This window comes from Notothenia rossii, assembly GCF_949606895.1.
Source record: "Notothenia rossii genome assembly, chromosome: 12".
Taxonomy (NCBI): Eukaryota; Metazoa; Chordata; class Actinopteri; order Perciformes; family Nototheniidae; genus Notothenia; species Notothenia rossii.
The window spans coordinates 15,989,927-16,011,940 of NC_136911.1; the positions used below are offsets into that span (position 1 = coordinate 15,989,927).

General features: G+C 40.4%; 1 protein-coding gene across 2 annotated transcripts in view; it reads left to right on the forward strand.

Annotated features, from left to right (window-relative positions):
* The window catches only part of tmem108 (transmembrane protein 108), a 44,258-nt gene extending 22,249 nt beyond the window's left edge, over window positions 1-22,009 (forward strand). For both annotated transcript variants that reach the window (XM_079661262.1, XM_079661261.1), the window contains 4 exons: window positions 5,664-5,747; window positions 16,090-17,283; window positions 17,970-18,121; window positions 19,697-22,009. In XM_079661262.1, the coding sequence (XP_079517388.1) occupies window positions 5,708-5,747; window positions 16,090-17,283; window positions 17,970-18,121; window positions 19,697-19,816 (1,506 nt within the window). In that variant the 5' untranslated portion in view covers window positions 5,664-5,707 and the 3' untranslated portion in view covers window positions 19,817-22,009. The remainder of the gene's footprint in view (window positions 1-5,663; window positions 5,748-16,089; window positions 17,284-17,969; window positions 18,122-19,696) is intronic.
* Window positions 22,010-22,014: the final 5 nt, after the last annotated feature.

Below are 22,014 nucleotides of genomic sequence, written 5' to 3' on the forward strand. Positions count from 1 at the left end.
ATCATAGTTTTATCATTTCCAATTTAGCTTTTTGGGGGTTTGTAGGAAAAGAGGGTTTAACAAGTTATCGTATTCAACAGCACAGCATTAAAACAAGCATAAATGACAATAGCTGCAACCATGGCCGTACCCACCATTGAGGTCACGAGGTCCGGACCTTGGTCATTTTTTCGAGGTGTATATAATAAATAAATAAATATAATAAAACTTGTGAAATAACTGCACATAATTAACAGGGTTCTTTGTAGTACTTCCATTTACTGGCAGTGGGGGCGCTGCACAACTAAGTAGCCTACATTTAAGCAAACAGAAGAAGACAACATTCATTTATCAACTAACAGCCGCAGTCTGGACTTGTACCCATGGATGTACAAACGCCAAACACCAGTGTGATTTTGGTGACAGCACGACTATCTATAGTGGGGGTTCCAAAATCCGGCAGCACCAACACCTGGTCTGCCACTTGTGGAAGCCCCCCTTTAGTTTCTCACCAGCAGGAGCCTGACCAATTTGCTGCCCTAGGCAAGATTTTAGCTGGCGCCCCCCCCCAAATGCAGACACTCACTATGACTCGTGCATGCATGCACGTACACGCACGCACGTGCACGGTTGTGGCATGACCACCAAAACAGAAGGATATGGACACAATATGTGTGCGAATGTATTTAGTGTACTATCCATGTGAACATGATTTAAGTGGGGGGTGGACCTAACATCCTCTAGGGGGGTCCAGGGGCATGCTCCCCCGGGAAGATTTTTTTTTAAATGTTGAAGTTAAAAGCATCAATCTGGTGCACTTTGAGAGCAACATTAAGAGATCTATGGATACATCTCTCAACATCCATATGAAACAGAACTGTAAGCAGATTTATTTTTCTTTAAGGATATTTTACAAATCACTCTCCTTTTAAACTGTAATCTTGTTTATTAATAACAACTTTTTTGTACTGTCATACAGTATTTTATACCTGTTTTTCATCTATTCTCTTATTTTTTATAACTATAATGATCATATGAAGGTGTGCCTTTACCTCACTGAGCTGAGGTTATCAGAGCCGCTCAGTCTTTCAGGAGAGAGCTCTCTCAAGCTCTCCTCCCCCGTGGCCGCTTACACAGTAAATTCCAATGTTAATAAAATCACACAGAAGCTGTATACGTTTTTTGGGAGTTTGATTTATTTTTAAATTAACATAAATACAACATTAAAACCTATAATTTCACACTTAAACCATTATCTAAAAAAAAGAACAATTTCACATAAACCTCTGGTTTTTACTGGGGCTGGGGCAGTTCAACTTGATTTTGAAGGCGGGGGGGGGGGGTTGTGCCATAGTTTATTGGCACTGTACGCAATATAAGCGTAGTTCTGTTAGTATAAGATATAAGATTTACTTTGTTGATCCAAAATCGGGAAATTGTGTTGTTGTGAAATTTATTATTATTATTATTTTTTTATTTCTAACTTTTTTTTCTTTATTTTTCTCCCCAATTTTCGGCGCCCCCGACGGGTTGATGCACCCTTAGCATTCGCCTATACTGCCTATGCCAAGGGCCGATCCTGGAGCCCAGAGTAAAATGTTTTTGTGTGCACAGACTACAGGTGAACTGCGAACAACAGTGTGATTTTGGTGGGAGTACGACCAACCTGGACAAAGTTATAGTGGGGGTGCCAAACCCGGCAGCACCAACACCTGGTCTGCCACATGTGGAAGCCCCCCTTTAGTTTCTCACCTGCTGAGCCCAGAGTAAAATGCTTTTGTGTACACTGACTACAGGTGAACAGCAAACAACAGTGTGATTTTGGTGGGAGTACGACCACCCTGGACAAAGTTATAGTGGGGGTGCGAAACCAGGCAGCTGCACCACCTGTTCTGCTGAAGATGGGCTGTAGAGAACCGTGCAGATCTTCCCTATTAACACCAGGATTAACCTTATCGAAAAGAAAAAGAACATTAACAGTGTGAGAGAGGCACAGATACAATGACAATAATACATTCAATGTCACCTTACAATACACAAATAAAATAAATACCAGTGGCATTACAATACAGAAATATGTGATATCATTACTTGTGATTTTTTACGTATATCTGATACTTGATAACCATGAATACAACTATTCATGGTTATCAAGTATCAGATATAAAATAGCGCTATACTGACAAAACACATATTATCCTTTCACCATGTACTCTGTAGGAATAAAACACTGACGTTCATTCCAATGCGAAACATTTTACAAAGTAAAACATTTATTTAATTCTTCCGCTTAGAAAACTAGACGAAACGTCCAATAATTGAAATGACGTCAGCCCTGCGAACACGACTTCAATCCACGGCACAACACAGGAGCAGCGGTGGAGTAATTGAGATCATCTGGGTCAAGCGAGCTGCTTGTGTTTCTGTTGATGACAGGACATCATATGACCAGCCGCAGATCCTGTGTGAACGCACTATGTTTGTCAGTGGACGTATGACAACATGCACAATAACTTATATTGGAGCTATAGGCTATACTTTGGTTTAAATTGCATGAATAAAATAGCTAGAGAGCCAACATTAATTTAATTCATCCAATATCAGACCTTTTAACAAAACTTTCAATGCTTTTCTTTCATTATAATTTGAGTAAAATGTTGAGGAGATAACATTGCATTGTTTTCTTTTTTCACTGACACAGATATAATTAAAAGACTATCAGTCCAAGCTCAGCTTTGGTAAGGGAGATACAGGACAGGCAGAGAGAAAGTGATGGAAGTCAGAGAGGGACTGCAGGGACAGCCTTCTGAGCCCAGGGTTGTATTTACATTATGTTCATGTGCTGTTCAACACAACCTATGTAGGCTTAGTTACCCCATCTATCTATCTGCAAAGTCAAATGAACTAAATTACTGAATTATTTGTAATACACTGGCAGGAGCGACAAGTGAGGAGGAGCATACATTTAACAATGAGGGATGCGTAAAGGACAGAGAGAGTAATGAACAGAAAGAAGACAGAGACATTACTTTTCCAATGTTTTGGAAGCATTTTAGCCTCTTCTGCACCTCCAGATTATAATGAGGATCATTATTGGATCATGCATTACACTTTCAATATAATTTATGCTGCAGCCCACTGATATGGTTTGAAATTAATATATCATCCAATTTGTGCCCCCCTACAGGACTTAAAAACAGATATCTAGATCATGAAAATCCTCCCAAAATTGGGGGGGCCTTCCCCCGAGCTCCCCTAGCATGTTTTGGACCTCTGTATTTACGAAATCCTGGGTACGGGCCTGGCTGCAAACACGTACACATGCATCCACCCATTCATGCCTCCTAGGTCAGGCATTTGTGATATAAAGTATTTGCAGGTATTAGCAAGACAATAAAATGTGATCCTGGTAGTCTAGTTTGATTTGTCTTATTTAACTAAGGTTAGAAGACTATCAGGGAGGTCGTATGATGTTGAGCAACTCCTAATGTATTTTGGCACACAACTCTGTGTTTTTATTCCAAGCCCTTTGTGTGTTGGCACCCTGCTGTGTCCACACAGAGCTCTCTTAAACATGAATAAGAGGACTGCATTTTGTAATATCTGCCTAAATACATGGTCTCCATCCAGTAGGAACTCCCTTGTGCAGTAACAAGGACATGATCCCTCACCAGTTTCCAGAGGTAAACAGAGGTACTAGAATTGAATGGAGTTTCTGCGTTGGTGGGATAGTGTTAAGCATTGCATTAAAACACTCTCCGCTGCTGCCAGTGACCCTACTGTCAGGGGTTTTGTCTGTGCCGTGACCCTAGATGTCTTCTCAAATGATCTTTTACCTGCACATGTGCATGCAACTACAATACAGCTTCTTGAACAGCTGTGTTTTGTCCATGCTTATCCTCCTTTCTAAACAAAAACCTTGTTGTGCTCTGTGATAAGAAGTATAAATCAGACTCTCCCTGCCACTATCTCTCCTCTTCCCACCCTTCCCTGGCCTCACCCCTTGTGCCTTGCAATTTAAAGAGCATGTCAATGTGGCTGAGCTGGCCTGACAGCGCTGATGAGGTGTAATCACCGTGGAAAGGCTCAGCTGCTCTCTTCGCACCCTGCCATTGAGCTCATTAGGCCAGGAACTTGATGCTAAAAAATATAAAGCAGAAGATAGGAGTAAAGCGGCAAAAGGTCTTACTATGACTGCAGCGTTATGGTGTGGTTACAGTGGGCAGTGGGGATGGTTTTGGGATAGGTGGCATTTATTCAGAAGCTGGGAAAAACAAATGTTCTGTTGCTATTACTGTATTCATTCATTAGTCTTACTTGTATGCGTCTTATCCTTCGCCATTATTGTCTAAGCTGTGACTTAAGAGCGGGGAAGCAGCAATCAGCTCTGTTTTCATTTTATTGGAACACATTTGTTATCTAAATTAAGGACTGCCTTGACAACTAATTTAGTAAAACATGTTTGCATTATTTTTTTCATTTATTTGATCTGTTGTAAATGGAAAGTAGAGTTAGAAGGAAAAATAGATAAATTATTTTCAAACATTTAATATAATACATTGTTTCTTGTGATTTTTGCATTCTACCATTCCCATAAGTAAGCTATTGCTAACATGGATAGATGGATAGTCGCTGTAGCGGTCAAACATTGTGACTATTGTAGGTAAATATTTGTGTTATGTTTAATATCATCTATGTTACTCAACATGTTATTTTCCCTGCTCGGGCATGTGTCCTCCGACCGTATTCAATTCAACAATTTCAAAATGGTCCGTGGTTGCATAGTTCAGATTTATAGCCCAATACAAACACTGAAAGGTTGCCACAATGGCGACAAAATGACTCAGATGTGGTGTGTTGCCTCTTCAGTCTCCTGAACGGGGCTGCATTTATGACAAAGTAAAGCCTTATGAAAGGATCAGCACCCTACTGCCCTGTGCTTTGTGTTGCCTGTCCCTCTCATCTAACACGTCTCCCGCAGAATCACAGGTTGCCTGATACCAGACCTCTCCTCCTGGGGGGGGTGCAAATCCAATTTCACATGTAAGAGATTATTCACGCAGGTAGGGTGAAGGGTGCTAGGTGTGTGTGTTCAAAATAGATTTCTTTAGAAACATGTGTCTGTTTACGTTGATTGTGAGAGAGCTTAGTGTGGGCACCGTGTTGCACAAGGGCACTTCCCACAAAGGGAGGCGAATACGCACACACTAAAATCTCTGGGGGTGAAAGGAGATGTGTGTGTGTTTTCTTTCATTTAACAGAAGGCCATCAGTGAGTCATTCTCCTAAAGAGCACCCTTGGGTATTTGTCGGGCTGACAAACAGGCAGTGGCTGTCCTCAGAACCAGGCTTACTGGTCAATGTTTAATGCGACGTAATTGGTTTTACTGGGCAACACAGCCTGCAGGATGACAACGCTGATTTGAAAACTAGCAGTTGAGGCTCTCCTTCTTGGTCTTTTGTTGTCAAAGTTTTGGTTGTAATTCATATGATCCACTCTGAGATGCGTTACTGTTTTATGGTAGTCATTACAAGGATTAAACGTTCAAGGTTAAGCCTTTCTTGTCAGTGTCTCCTCTACTTAAATCTGCTCACATACAATCACAGTATATCAAAACTTTAATGTGATTTTGATACCAGAGTTGAGTTTCACCATATCTGTCATTCTCTCTCTCTCTTTACTAGAGAACCATGAGCACTGTGGAGGAGGAACCGGATCACATGATACCATGAAGACAAGCCTGCATGTCCTGCGCCGCCAGCTGCTGAGTGAGTAGACCCCAGGGTGGGACCAGGGCATCGGCAGAGTGTCCTGGGTTTGCAACCAGAGACCCAGAATGCCAGTATGCATTATACTGTATATGCAAAGTCTAAAGAGAACATGTCTGGGAAAGTCCTGCTACTATGTTACAAATACGATTTACAGCAGCATAGAAACACACACACACACACACACACACACACACACACACACACACACACACACACACACACACACACACAATGTAAACACACGTTTTACACGCTATGTAAAGACACTTTTTAATGTGTTATTGCCCTTTAATACCACTGTATAGATAAAGTTCAAAGCACTCATTAATATTTATAAGGTTTAACCTTAACACATTATAAAGCCCCTTATGATGTATAAGGTCAATTATTATAAATACTTAATTGCTGGTTTTGCAAGGATCATAGCTGGATGATAATTATCATATTTGGGAAACATAAGTGTATAAGTAACTCTAGGAGATCATAAGGTGCTAGAAATTAAAGTTCTGATGTATAGGCAGATATAATACATTACAAGGTGGTTATGAATCACATTAATTGGTTTGCTTTAAGTACATTTTAACTATGATTACATAGTGTTATTAACAGATTATAATGGATTATTCAATACATTAGGCTATACATATTAGATATTGGCTCCGTAGAAAAGTGTTACTAAAAAAACTATAATAATAGACAGTTCTACAGGTCCATAAAAGAAGGGTCACAAAAACACATGGTGTTTTCTTTTGTTCGCAATATATGGGATGGATGATAAAGTTTGTTGTACAGTTGCACAGCTGTCTGTGTGAGGGTTAGGAAATATTAGCCATCTGATCAAGAATGATCCACAACAAGTAAGCAAATGAGCGCTTATCCCAAACTTTGATCCTTTAAATATGCTTTTTGTAACCAGAAGTCTTGTTGCTCTCTCTTGGTGGTGGATTAAAAAAGTTCCTTTATTGCTGGAGGCCCTGAAAATGCCTTGAGGGAACCTAATATCTTGATATGAGATACGGTTCATACATTTCTTCATGTATCCGCTTAGTTCTTGTTAAAGTTGTAGTCTGTACTGCTTTAGATTCCGAAGACGGGATCAAGGCTGTGTTCACAGCTCTGGCAAGCCACCAGCGCAGAATGTCACATGAATATGGAGCATGAAGGTCAGACTGGGACCCACCATGCTCCTGGACGGTTAGCTTACCAGGCTGATGATATGGTATGCAACCCAGAGCTCCACCCTCAGGCCAGCGGAGCCAAAGGCTGTCTCTGACAAATCTGCCTTAATCTCACACAAGTGATAAACTCGGACTGGACTGCTGTGATGGAAGTGCCTTAAGCTGTAGCAGTGGTGGAGCAAGGTCACATCGAAAAGGTAAAAAAGGTTCAAAAGTGTGAATCATGACTGTGGACTTGCTTTGTATATTTTTATATTAAGACCATATTTCTGGTTTTGTCCAGGTCGATCCGGTCTCTGAAAGCATCACTTTTACAGTCGGAGATCCAGCTGAGGCCTGAGTTTCCTTGGGCACATTACGCTTCCATCAGGGTTGCCTCTTTACAGTGTGCAGAACTGAAAGGCCCTCTTAGCTATACAGAGACATTTCCTAGTTCTCAGTCTTTACCAGCCATCTGCAGGAGACAGATGTGCCTTAACATCCTTAGGCTGCGAGCAAGCGAATGGATTCTGCAGATAGAAGAGAACTAAGATGAATGATCCCTCATCATGACAGGTGTCAGAGAGAGTACAAATACTTTTCTTCTGGTCACCTCTGTGTTGTATTTTATTCTTCTGCGCTCCCTATAGACCTTTGCAATCTTGTTCTGATGAGATAATAAACCTAACACAATTGAGATAACTTACTTGTTTCTTGCAAATTAAGTTTTTTTCTGGCACAAATTCTGAAAAGCAAGGTAATTGCTTGCAAATGGTGTTTTGAAGGCAGCTTCTTGAAAGACGAATTGGTATGAACTATGAAGTGTAAATGAGCACACAGGGCTTTAGTAACCCTCCAAATCTGACTTTGGCTTGTTTTGTTTGATTAAAGTCTGCTTTTTGCAACAGTATGTGATTTTTTCAAGCCGCAACAACAATAACAATGTTGAAATTCTTGGTAATTGGAAAACATTGACAGTGTCTGTGACTTGGTGTTAAACTGCGTATCTGCAATTTGGTGTTCTCTTCAAAGTCCAGACCACTTCCTGTTTAACATTTCTCCTTCCTGATTATTTGCTGCTAAATCATTATCCCAGTAAACAGCACAAGAAGTCTTTGTTGTTCTTGTTTTCGCATTCCCCTTCCGTCTGATTCTCCGAAAAAAGCTTCACTGTTCAAAGCTGCCGTAACCCGACAAACAATTTGTGGAGCATTCAAACGGGAAGCCATTATCCTGTTACGAAAGCCTTTCCCTCTTATCTCAGGACTCACATCTGTAGAGCTCTCCCCACTCCGCCTCTCCACTACTCCACCCATACAGGCCTCCATCACGATGGTTCCAGTGGGCCACAGGATGTACCGTATCTGTCTGTTTCCCCCCACGGGACAGACACTCAGCCCAGATAAACACACCCAAGAGCAAACCATAGGAATGTGTCTGTTTGTGCTACTGTAAAGATGACCCTGTATTTAAACGCCCAGGATGTGTAATCACCTCTACAATAGGAAGAATCCCAAAATAAGTTGTGCTTGGGTTGTGAAGCTAGTCAATGGTTGAAGTAGTAGAGGTAGAGATAGTCATGAAAGTATAGTGATACGAAAGTTAGCACTCCGCCTTACAGTAGTAGTTAAAGTATTATTACTGTTGGCTACAAACGTTGTGTCTGTATTGTTAACAGTTGGGCTAGTAGTTATGTCATCTTTAGCCTACACAAATGTAGTACTTGTATAGGTAGTCATGGAAGTACTGGTATTAGTGTTAGCAGTAGGACGAGCAGTGTTAGCTAAACCCTAACCATTATAGTATGCTAGTAGCATGGGTGGTTGTAGTGGTAGCAGTAGTCATGAACACCCAGAAGTAATAGTAGAACTACTTTAAGTTGCAGTAATATTGTTATTAGTTTTTGTAGAAATGGTACAGGTGATAGTCATTGTACTGTAGTAGTTATATATTTGACTGAAATGGTAGAAGTGGTGATATAGTAGGCGTGCCCCTTCTGTTTATAGTGGATCTATTGAAGTGAGTCAGGGCGATAGCGCTCTGTCCAGGCGAGATAATCCAATTTTGCAAGCAGTTAGTCAGACAGCTCTCCATTCGGCCTGCTGATAAAAGGTTTTGTCTGCCTCAAGCTGATGGATCTGATCTATTTCTGAGAGCAAGTCAAAGCTTAAAATTAAAGGTTCGGATCACCTTCTACAAATCTCCCCATTTAAGGCTTACGATTACTTTTGATTTGGGTCTGTCAGCCTTTTTCCTCCAAAGTGAGATATGAATTCATTTTGTATTAGGAATCAGAGCCATTATGTGTGCACCAGTATGATGTGATAAAGGTTCATTGGTATTCTGATGAGCACTGTAGATAAAGCCTTCTCCATTTACCCTGAGGGATTTGGGGAGAATCCCATGGTGGGTTGTCGGCTGCTGTGAAGTGGTTGTGATTAGCATATAAGAGGCTCAGTGTGGTCCACTGAGGTTCCGGCTGGGTGGTGTGGAGGATATCCTAATTATAGCCAGGTTATGGTCAATGCTGGACTGCCAAACAATCAGTAATGCATGTTTATCCCATTCATTAATGAGGTGGAACATTTTAAATGTTAAGTTCATATCTTATTATTGTATTAAAAATAACTTAGCCATCGTTTTTCTATCTTGCTAAAGGGCACAATGACCTAGCTGTTTAGTTGTGTAATTTATCATTTAAATAATAATAATAATAATATTTTTTTATCTGCAGTCCCTTGAACTAGACAATAAGTTTGAAATTAAATCAAAGTAATTTTTATATTTTAAAGCTTGCAAAGAAGTAATTAAACAAGAACATGAATTTAAGTAAATAAAGTATACCTCTATTTTGTAACTTATCCAATACAGGTTTTTCTTACTGTGTTGTATTCCTTCTTTTATGCATTTAACCTTGGCTAGATTGTCATTGCCTTGATGCGTTTGGTTCCCTCTACGTATACAGTTCTTCCTTTATCCCTGTCATGCTGCCTGAGCAGGGAGATGACAGAGCAGTTACAGTTCAGAAGTACAGCCTGAACCGTCACGAGCCTTATTGATGGATGATTTTGCAGCTCCTATTTTTGGCTTCCTGTAGAGCATCCAATTCAAATATTGCCAATGCCAGCTGCCTGCTGATGATGCGACACAACGGGCCTCGCTCCAGCACTATGCTTCACTGGCAGATTGTCACATGTAAGCTGCAACGTTCATAGCATGTAGCATGAGGTGACCCCTGGAAAGAAAGATAAATGTCCAATCCTCCATGGCGAGTAGCCCCAAGTACCACCCACTAAGTGCTCCAGTATGATTGATTAGTGCTCCGTAAGCCATGTGGTTATTCTCCAATGAAGTCCTGATGTATCCATGGCATAAGTTTCATGCAGAATTTAATCAGCAGAAGTAAATGCTTTTTGTTTTTTTTCACCAGTGTAACTTTAGATTTAGTGGCAGCCGCTCTGGCCAGTGTCTTCTGACATTGAATCTAACAATGAATGATTGGTGGGACAAAGCCTGCTTTGGATCAGTTCTCAGGATCCTGCTTTGCAACATGATTTATTGATGTCCCCGATGGCATCAATGGAGGACTTCAACGAGTGTCACCAGCTTCCTATGCCTTCAAAAGAGCCCTAATTCAGCATGTTTTCCTGCATAAATTGCCCCTCCCTCCATCCATCCTAAGCTTCGGTGATGGAAAACAGGGGCATTAGTCAAATAAATGGGGGCATGATCTCACAGTAATTTCACCTGGAGGTTGTTTGTCTCCATCATATTAGCATGTTCTATTATGATGTGATCAGCAGGGTGATATAGATCATAAAGCCAACAGGTTGGTGTGAGTGATAACAGTGTAAGCTGTGTGTTGCCTTTCGTTCCATGAAAATATGAATACCTTTGTTTCAGTGTCATCGTTTTAATGTAACACAGAATACAGAATGATGTTGTTCACCGACTCCTTCCCTTCTCATCAATAGTCAAAAAGCAATGACTCTTTGTGTGGGTGCTTGAGAAAAACATATTATGTCCAGCCAAAAACAGCAGAATGGTCAATAACTCATGCTAGTAAACGAGTAGACAAGACAGAGCAAGACAATGTGCTCTCTATATTTTCCTTTCCCTCTCAACTTATTTCCTTTTGAGTGTCCTTTTTCCCCTTGGTTTAATGTGTCGAATCCAACCTCTTTGCTTTTGTTAATGTCTGATGTAACACTCACACAACTCCCTCTCTTACCCCCTACTATATCTCTGGCCTCCTCGTAGCACATTTTCCCACCCTGTCGACCTCGCTATTTTTCCTCTTCTCCATCCAATTTTGTCATGTTCTTCCGAGTGCTTCAACTCAATAATGGATGTTCATAAAGCTCAATTCGCTTCTCGGGCCTTTTCAATCATTTCTGTAGTTAATTCACTCGCTGTGCCTGCTTCCCCACTGCAGTCTTTGCGGAGGCCGGGCTCTCTTTCTGCGTGCACCCTGCTTACGTTCTCACTCCATCAGCCACAGCCGGTGTGAAGAGTTACACCCATTTTGCCTCAGTGTGTAACATGAGGCGCTTTCACACCGCAGTACTTTTCCCACAAAGCTTCATCAGAACTTAGTTCATGAGAACTCTTTAGTTCTCATGAACTAAGTACAGATCGCGTTCACACCGGAATAAGTCCCTGAGGGAGGATTAGGCAAATGAAGCCGCTGACGTCACTTCTTCTTCTTCTGCTTTGGGTTTACTGGCAGGCCGCAAACAACTTCACGGCGTATACTGCCGCCCAAAATCCCCGAAAAATGGTGGCTTCACAACACTTTTTTTGAGTTTTACGGGGCGTGGTTTGCAATCCGCCCAGCCAATCAGAAATATAGCTCTTTTCTCACAAGAGAGCCGCATGAGAGTCCCTGTTCTCTAGCAGGGACGGAAAAGGGGGTAAAAAGGTTCTCATGAACTCATTTTAGTTCCGGCCCTTTTTGGTTTGAACGCGACATTTCGGAACTATATCGGAACTAAAGTGGGAAAAGTACTCCGGTGTGAACGCGGCTAATTTGTGCATGTGTTAAAACGATTAAAACACATGAATAGTTATGAGTTACAGAAACTCAGCAATACAACATATTCTCTAAGTCAAAACATATGGATTTGTTGTTTACAAAAAACAACCGTATGACTACATATGCAGAAGTGTATTATTACACTGGACAGGTAGGAAACATCTCCTTTGTTATTAAGAATTATCCGTTTTTTTGTTGGAAAGTCTCACTTTTCTTTAATAGCTTTCATGTAATGTGAACTAGTGACTCCAAATCAATCCAGCATCTCTTTATATTAGATTCTAGTCCAGCTTCTATCCAACAATAATATATTTTTTAATTTAATTTTTTTTTTTTTTTAATACCTGCCTGCCTTTTGCAATCTGCGCTAACATGGAGGCTATTGAACATTTTCCACACGTTGCTTTTTCTGATTTTTGGCAGTTTAAGCCACCACATAACTGCTCAATTTAAATCTCTCATAAGCTCTCAGGTATTAATTTTCTACCCCTCCAAATCAAGTGTGACTCACTCATACTACACTTTGAGTGTATTGCCTTGATTTTATGACCCTTTATAATGGGAATAATACTAAAGTTAAACAAGGAGTATCATTGCAGACTCAGAGGGGCAGAGTGTGTAATCCTCACTATTTATTCAGCAGCACTAATGAAAATAGGGCAATCAGAAGTCTAAGCTGAGCGCAAGCTTACTTTAAAAGCAGATTCTTCCTTTTAACATTTTAGATATGAATTTTAATAAAATATGATTAGACAAAATTGCAAAGTTCCAAAAAGACTGTATAATCTCAATGTTGGTTACAGATCACACGTCATATTATCCGTTTTCCAATCGTTTCAGATAAATCATTTTCCTGTTTATGTGTCTTCCAGAGGATTTGGATTCTGATATGACTTTGTTTGTTAAGGCAGACTGGGTGCTATCTTTTATTCAGTAGAAGCAGAGTGTCGGGTTGCCAGGTTGTGACAGCCGGGTTAAGGTACTGATTGAAGGTATGATTGAAACAAAACCATGGTGTGGATGGCATTGTCAACATCCTAGCTCTTGATTGACCTCTAACCAGTATTTTTTGCCCTGAAGAACATAATTATTTCTCTACCTTGCTTGAAAACGTCAAGATTAACATTACACATAGATATTTGGAGTACCTTTTGTTATGTTGTATAGGCATATTAAATGACGTTTGTCCTAATGGAACCACTATTTACACATTACCAACGATCAGCAGCTTGGGTTTGTCCCTGTTCCATTTCCCTGCCTAAAGGATCCTCTTAAGAGGGACAAGCAGCCATAAATCAAGGATGGCCATGTGTGTTATCTCCTCAGATATGAGTCTGGAGTGGGCTCCGTGGATTAGAGACGTGACAGGCTTGGTTAATGGAAGACAGAGCCTGGACCCTCTATCCTGGTAGTACGTGTGATTGAGTATGGAGGAATATGGTTAATGATTCAGAGGCTCAGTTTAAATAGTCAGTGCTTTGGGGTTCTGCTAAGATGTATTTTAAACCCCCCGATGAACAAAGAGGATGGAGAGGCTTTATATGTCAAAGAAATTTGAATTTGCTGATATTGACCGTTGCCTGGTCTGCTCCCTTTTCTTTCAACACGTTCAACGGATTTCCTTTCTCACATATTCCCCAATCTCTTACTCCTCTTCCTCTCTTGGTAATGGAAATTGGGTTTCCATAGATACTGAGCACCATAGTTAAACGATGGACACGACATCTGGGTCAGATCGGTGGCTTGAGAATATATGTTTTCTATGACTCTTGGTTTTTGGGGGTTTTATGAATGCCTAAACAAAGACTTTTTCTCTCCCAAGGCATCGAATGCAGAGCTTTTATTTTTCATTGTCTATTATTTCATACAGAGCCCTGAAGCTTTTTTTGTCATAAGCAGTATACCCATTCAGGCCAATGGTGTGTGTACATCTGTGCGAATATTGCTTGTTGGAACAGCTACATTTGGTATGGTATGATTGGGCAATGTCACGAAAAGGTTTTTTGATATGCACATATCAGGGAACATCTTCATGCTCTCAAATAGCTTTTTAAAAAAAAAATATTTTCTAATTTGAGTTGCTAGTCTCTAATTAATGCCCTATATGTAATGTTTCAGTCAGTATTATTAAAGAAATAACTCTGGCGATATTCTTAATTTTTCTTATTTTAAAGGGGACCTATCATGCAAAATGCACTTTGTGATGTCTTTTATACATAAATATGTGTCCCCGGTGTGTCAGGAAACTCACGCAGCGTCAGAAAAAAAAAACCTCTCTGTTTTCCTCCGTACCCAAATCTTTTAAAAACAGGTTTACAACGAGCGGATACAGATTTCCATCCGCTGTGACGTGTCCATCCGCTGTGACATCGGCGGACCCACAGAAAGTTGCTATCAGAAACAATGCCTGACGTGTTTTGGACGTAATCTCGTCTTTGTTTACATTAGAAAGCCTCGCTAACACTCAGACCTAACCTGTACTGGAGAGCACATGTTAAAAAGCAGGAAATAAAAAAGGAACTCACCTTGTGATAAACCTGCAAGAGAAAAAGCATTTGAGCTCCATACTATTTCAGAAATAATCCTTGACGTGGTCTAAACAGGATGGCGTTTTATCACAACCGAATTTAACTTTATCTCCGGTAGAATTCTGATCAGGCATTAGCTCCGCCTCCTCTTTTTTTTTTCAAGCTAAGGACCCAAGATCCGCGTTTCTCTAACAGGGCTTCAAAAGAGGGGTTTGAGCAGTATGAGGCATGGCTACAATGGGTGATCTGTTTGGTATTTTGAAAAGAAAACTTCACAGACATGTTTTGTATAGGTATGGCCCTACAATATATTTTTCAAATATAGCATGATAGGTCCACTTTAAACAAATCCTATGATAAAAGCTAAATCAACAATTAATTGATTATAATAAAAGGTCTGTGAATCCATAGCCCCTCTTATTCCAAACAGCTCAATTTTTGCCCATAAATGATAAAAAAAACACATCAATAAGCCACACAGTTGCACTGGGAGACATGTTCCTACATTACCATGATCCCACACGCTGTGGTTTAATTTGAGTAACTCCTACATTCACTGTCTTGCAGCTATAAACAGTCAGTAGAACACAAAATCGGTCAACTCCGAACCTGAAAATAGACACTATTTCTTTCTGTTTAAGTAAAGTTTGAAAAAGCTACAATGCACAGCTTTTGAAAGAATTACAGAGGATTTTAAGTTGAAATAATTAGCCACAGACAGGTCTGAGAGTGTTGAGACACCCTAATGGATTATTTGCTTTTGTCTTTTCATTGGATTTTTTGAAAATTAGTAAGATATAGAATATTACCAGCCTCCTCCTTTAAGCTATATACCAATAATGGTTAAGATTGAATTGAATATGTGTCAAAATAACCTAGAAACTTGTGGTATTATTTAACTGATTTCATGATGTTCACCAACTTGGTGCAAAAACATGCTACATAGCGTTATTTAGACAGGAATTGATAGTGTTAGCTTTTGTTACGGCATGTTCTGTTCTCAGATGAAGGAATAGACGTGAGAGCTCCGCTAATACGTCACATTAGCTGTGTTTAACAGTTTCAATAAAGGATGGAGGAAACGGGGCGAAGTGGAAATTAATAAGCCTTTGCACGTTCCTCCCATTACGACTTCCTTGCTGTCTTGATAACAATAGATAATAATAATAATTGAACCAATATTCCCCACAGGCAACTGCTAATGGCTTGTCCCTACAAAGCCTCCTTATGAGATTCAGTTGAGAAGGTGAATGTGTCAGCTTTTCTGAGATGGTCTTAGCATGTTAAATGGGCTATTTGACGCAATTACTGTCAGAAATGCACTAAGTACTGGAAATTATTATTAAGCGAGGAGATCCTGTGTTTTAGATGCATGGCTACCGATGAGTACACATAGTGGAACTCGTCTAGTGAATAATTCAGTTATACTATGTGAGTGACAAACAGCGGTTCAGTAGATTAAAGGCGGAGAAGCATAATGAAAGTAAGACAAGTACACAACTTATCCTGAGCAATCATTTTGGGCTACTTCCTTGAGAGGAATCACCTTAAAACAGACACATTTAAAGTGAAATAATCCAACAATTCTAATCACAAGCTTTCTCTCTCTTTCTCCACAGGTGTTCTAGCATTCCTAGCACTGCCAGTAGGGCTGGTGTCATCAGCACAGGAGCTGTTCCTCAGCCAGAAACCCCAGGTCTCCATGGCAGCCGCCCACATTAGCCCCCTTTCTGCCCCTGAACCTCCCCCTGTGGACTGGTATCAGGAAGGCTCCAGTAGCGGGGAATGGGCATCCAAAGGACGCACTCATTCGTTAAACATTATCCTCCCTACTGTCACCATCCAGCCTTTAGCCTTACTTCACACCACCCAAACGTCCAGCCTGGCTCATGACAACCCACCCGTTAATGATAAAAATACAGTCCCCCCAAACACTGTGAGTACTTCTGGTCATGTGAATCAGCCCCTGGAGCCGAGCTCTGACGTTGTGAACCAAGGCCACATGCACAGATTGGTAAGGGTACCTCAAGCCCATAGCCCAGTTTCTGACGGCACTAAGCAGGCCAGCAGCAGCAGCAGCAGCAGCAACAGCAGCAGCAGCCCTAGATCTCCTAGCATAGCGGCCCCAAATATAGACTCACAGCCTCAGAAGCTGAGTTTGGATGAACCCACTGACTCAGATCACGCCCCCTTTTCCTCTTCATCGGGGAATGCTGACCCTTGGTTAAAAGTTGGGGAGCATGCTCGTGGTGCCACCGAAATGGCCAGACACCACGCTATCACCCTGAGGGAGGTGCACGGCGTGAATGAGCCCCCCACAGACCCGCTGTTTAAGGCGAAAGAAATGTCTGTGTCTGTGACCCCTGTCCACAGCCCACCTGAGAAGCTAACTTCCACTGCGTCCACTCTAGCGCTCTCCACTGGGCTCAGCCTCAGCACACAGATTCCAACCATCATCCCAAACAACCTCACTGCACCCAATGAGACCACCACTGTGTGGGGTCAAGGTAACGGCACAGACAATGCCCCTCTTGCGACCTGGTTAGGGAACGTAACTGCACATGGAGGGCTGCTCTCTAACAGCAGCTCAGTTGAGGAGGGGAATGCTCAGGGGAACAGCTCCGAGCCCCCCTCTACAGCCAGTGGGAACTTCCTGAACAGGCAGGTGCCCGCCACGACCGAGGACCCCTGGATGCCCGGCAACAGCTCAGGCCCCACCGTTGACTCCCCGATGTCCCGTTTCACCATCTGCCTCAGCCGGATGGACATTGTGTGGATCGTGCTGGCCATCACTGTGCCTGTGTCCTCGTGTTGTAAGTAATGTTAGAGCAACTTATAAAAGAGGAAATTATTTAATTATCATAACAAATATCTATTCCAAAGGTTGTTAACATATTTGGAAGTAAGCATATTTGCCTCAGTTATAAGATTTAGAGGGAAAAAATACAACCCACACTCACAATCAATCTAACCTTGGACAGAAACTCTACGAAGATAGCAGACAAAGCTCTATGTCACAGTGGAGTCTATTTTTTTTATTAAAAGCTGTAATTCATTCATTTCATACTCTCATTTCCCTTTATCCTTCCTGGTTTACACTTGAGTTTAATTGCATAATAGTAATTTTTATCGAGAGCTGCACCTGAGGCAAAACAATTGTTTAGCATTTTGATCTGTTCGAGATGGAGAAATAAGGATTTATTACTCTTTGATAAGACATTATTTTCTTTTATGATTCCTGAAAATGTCTTATAACTTTGTTGTTTGCGACAGCTCAAAATGACAACAAGGCACACCACCAGTAGTCTTCTCACACTGTATATCAGGGTGTTATCTTTCCCCTTCGATCACAGTTCCTTGCAACAGTAGCATGTTGTCATGAAACATGCCTTGCCTACCTGCTCAGCTGGTGTGGGCGCTTTCAGAGGCTATTTGAAGCAGCATCTCTTACAGTCTCTGTACTAACCCCTCATTTTCCTTTCCTCTCCGCCCGCTCTAGCTGTGCTTTTGACTGTGTGCTGTATGAGGAGGAAGAAGAAGTCATCAAGTCAGGAGAACAACCTCAGCTACTGGAACAATGCCATCACCATGGACTACTTCAGCCGGCACGCTGTGGAGCTGCCCAGAGAGATACACTCTCTGGAGAGCGAGGTATAAACCACTGGCACACTCACTCTATTAGTGTACAGCTCTACACACAGAAGTTGAGGGACATTTATTTGACATTTCACCATTAGTCAGCAGAATGGTTTTAATGAGTGTGGAAACAACAAGAGAATCCATGTTCAATGTCCTCGCAGCCTGCTGAAGCAATGCGCTATATTACTAGGATTTACACAGATGCTATTGGGAACAAGCTATTAAGATTAATTTGTTAGTTTTTAACATCTAGTAAATGGATTTCAAAGTGTGACCCGATTCAGTATACTGTTATTACAAATGCAGGATGCTGCTGCTAAGAGGATATAGCAATGTTATTCAATTTAATTAAAACACATTTTTAAACCTTATACCAGCAAATATCTTTTGACAAGCTGATAACATTTGATTTGTGGAAATAACTGGTTTTGAAATGACATGATTATAATTGGATTTTTAGACTGTTTAGAGTGTTTGGGGGAAAAAAGCATTAGGTATATAATATTTCCGAGCAGAATGACATACCAGGCAGCATAGATGAGGCTTTAAAATAACATTCAGATCATCATTGAAGAAAAGAAAGTACAGAATATATAATTGACCATTTACAGTGATAAATCAAATCTGAAATTCGGTGATTGCTTCGTTGCGGGTGGCAGATCAAAATGTTCCTAAGCAGGTTTTATTCTGCAGAAGTAACCTTGATTTATTATTTCAGAAACCCTGCCTGCAGTCCTGATGATGATTTCTTAGATTTCTGCTCATTTCCAAATCATTTTGGTCAATATAATACTGAGAAAATAACAGCAGCACCTTAGTTTTTAGTGCATCATAGTGCCACCTGGTGGGAAAGATAGTATATAATACCTCGCTATAAAATAATGGGTCTACTTCCTCTTTTACATTGCATTTTTTTTTTTTTCTTCCCCATATAATTTTGACTGACCATTCTTTTGTTCTATTTGCATGTTTTTCTATCACCAACTCCCCAGTGACCATTTCACTGTGTCTCTTTTCTTTTATTCCCCATCCATTGCTCAATTTGCATCTTTTTACCATCTTTGGGGGCGTCAGGAGAGGGATGCTGAGGTTGGATCTTGTGTAGGGTGCCCCTGGTGACCCCCAGGTGTTGTTCTTCCACTGCTTTTCCTGGCTCTTTAGAGCAGCATAGCTCCCCGGGTGCTTTAGATGAATGACAGTGCTCCAGGAGAAAGGATCATAAACCCTAAATTACAGTGTTAGTTTGATTGGATCTTAGTGATAAAATGACCTCATTTGGGCTGTAATTCAAATCCTTTAGTTTTCACACCTCCTCCTCTTATTACTAAGTCACTCTGTTGTCTTGTTTCTGAGTCATCCCTCCCTTTAACATCTTCCCTGTTCATCTAGATATCTTTGTTCAACATCTCATTAAAAGCCCCAGGCTGCACCAAACCCATATGTTATTCTGTTCTCTTTGACACTGCTCATTTCCTGTAGGGTGATTAGATACAGTAGACTGCAGTGTATGCCCTAAAGTATGAATCACGAATCACAGCTTTTGTCAACCACCTGCGTTAATCTTTTTTTCTGCGTGTGCATTTGCAGGATCATGACACTTGTCTCCCCCCGAACGGAGACTACAGCAGCAGCAGCAGCGTGGTCCTGGTTAACCCTTTCTGCCAGGAGACCCTCTTCATCAACAGAGACAAAGCTTTTGCCATGTAGAGACAGAAAAAAAGAGACACTGTCTGATTCTCCACTCATACTCCCCCTGCTGTCTATTTTATATAGTATGTGGTAAATATTCAGAGACTTTATACTGTATATGACCAACACAAAAAAGAGGCACCCTGAAAGAGTAGTGATGTAAGCAGACACTGTTTACTATGAGGATGCCCCTGCATATTTTTCTGATGTACATTTTCTACAAAAGGCTTAATTGTGATAAAAGGTTTTTATTGTCTTTATAAAATACAGAGTATATGTGGTTTTGTTTCATTACAGTGGCTTGATGGTGAGTGCACTGCAGATGTTGCCATGTGAAATCTGCTTGAGAGAGAACCGTGACATGAAATCTTAGAAGCTGTTCTTGGTATTTTTAATTTTCTTTTCGAATGAATCCTAAAATACTTATAGCCTGATGAACTTGAATATAGCACCTACGTTCTTGGGGGGGAAACAGATTTGTGTCAAAATACTGTATGTAAGATCAGGGCCCATATTTATCAAACTGAGAAATACATTTGGGAATCTGAAAAAGATGGAGGGATAACGCTTTCATCAAGTTATTCACAGCAAAATGTGAGAGTAACCTTCAAGAGAAGCTCTGAAGTGATCACATGATTAACCACATGAATACTGTTAGCCAATCAGAGACACGGTTCCCTCTACTGTTCATCTGCCCCATTTTTCTGCTTATTTTATTCCTTACATTTTACTCTGCAATTTCATTAAAATAACAACAAAATATATTTGTATTACATGTGTGATATTACTGATACTTTGTTTAAAATGCTTTAGTTGCCAAATTATGAGTAAAAGAAAATCAGAAAAATAAAAGAACAATAGAAGAAAAAAACAAAATCAATCATTTAAATGGCTATTTTAGATATTTGTTACAATACCAATCAGTATTGTGGGTTTAAAACGGGTTTTAGATATATACAGTATAGACATATATACTGTATGATACATTTGGGTTAAGAAGTCGGATGAATGAAATACAAAGTTAACTCGAATACTTACTGCTAAGTCGAGAAGGAAAGTAATTCTGCTGCTGGTAGACAAGGTACATCAGAGAAATAATTATACAACAAGGAGTTTGGTACATCATTAGTAACAAATACAAATATTAAAGTCAAAACGTTTTCCTTTATCAGTTTGATAAATAAAGGCCTGATTTTGAAGGTTTATTTGGGCAGTTTATTTTGGTGACTTGGAGTCTACAACTAGCAGTTTTTAGAGACGTCAATCAAATGAAACTGACTTAAAATATTGTTCCCCCTCTTGTGTCACCAGCTTCTCTTAAGAGGGACCACATAGATGTCTTAATTCCTTCTGTTGACCCTTTATATATATAAATATCAGTATGTGTGTGTGCCCTGTTTGTGCATGTAAGAGGACTGTGTGAGTACGGATGAGTATTGTGCTGCCTCCCTTTACCAAATATCACTGTTACTTTATGTCACACAAGGCTTTGTATTTCTTTCAGCTCAGTTATATCTGTTTTTCTGTCTGTGTGTGTCTGTTTGTCAGTGTCGTGGAGTGGTTACTGGTTATAGCCCAGTTTGAGAAAGAATTTCACAGTGCTGTAGGAAACTATTAGACCAACGTTGCTACTGTAAATATGTCCCTCCATATATAATGTGTTTGTCCATCAATGCAAACTATGTTTGTTAAAATGTTGAATGATTGTGAGTTAGTTGCTGGACCACATAATGTGTTAGAGGCTGTCAATAATTTCTTGACCAATAAAAACGCTGAGATAAAAAAGGTATGCTGAATATTTGCTGGGAACACATACAGAGGCAGTTTGATTATCAAAAAAGATTGTTTAATTCTTTGTTTGGTTATACAACATGTGGTCCTTCTATCATCTGTTTTTATGTTTGCATCGCTGCAGTTTTATTCAATTATCGATGCTGCCTGCCTCTATCGTCGCTAAAGATTATCTGCATTATGAGATGTTGTTCTGAAATCATTGATCCAAAAGGTGAAGATGAATAACACGATTAAACATATTGATATTTCCTGCATTGGATGCTCACAGCTGGGCTTCTTGTTTTGCACGCTCAAAAGTGGATATTTTACAAAACGTTCAGTGGCACGGTGGAGCAGTGTTAAACATTATGTATTTTTTGTACTGTAGTATACACTGTACTTTTTACTGCTGGGCAATAAAACTGAAAAAATACCTGACTAAT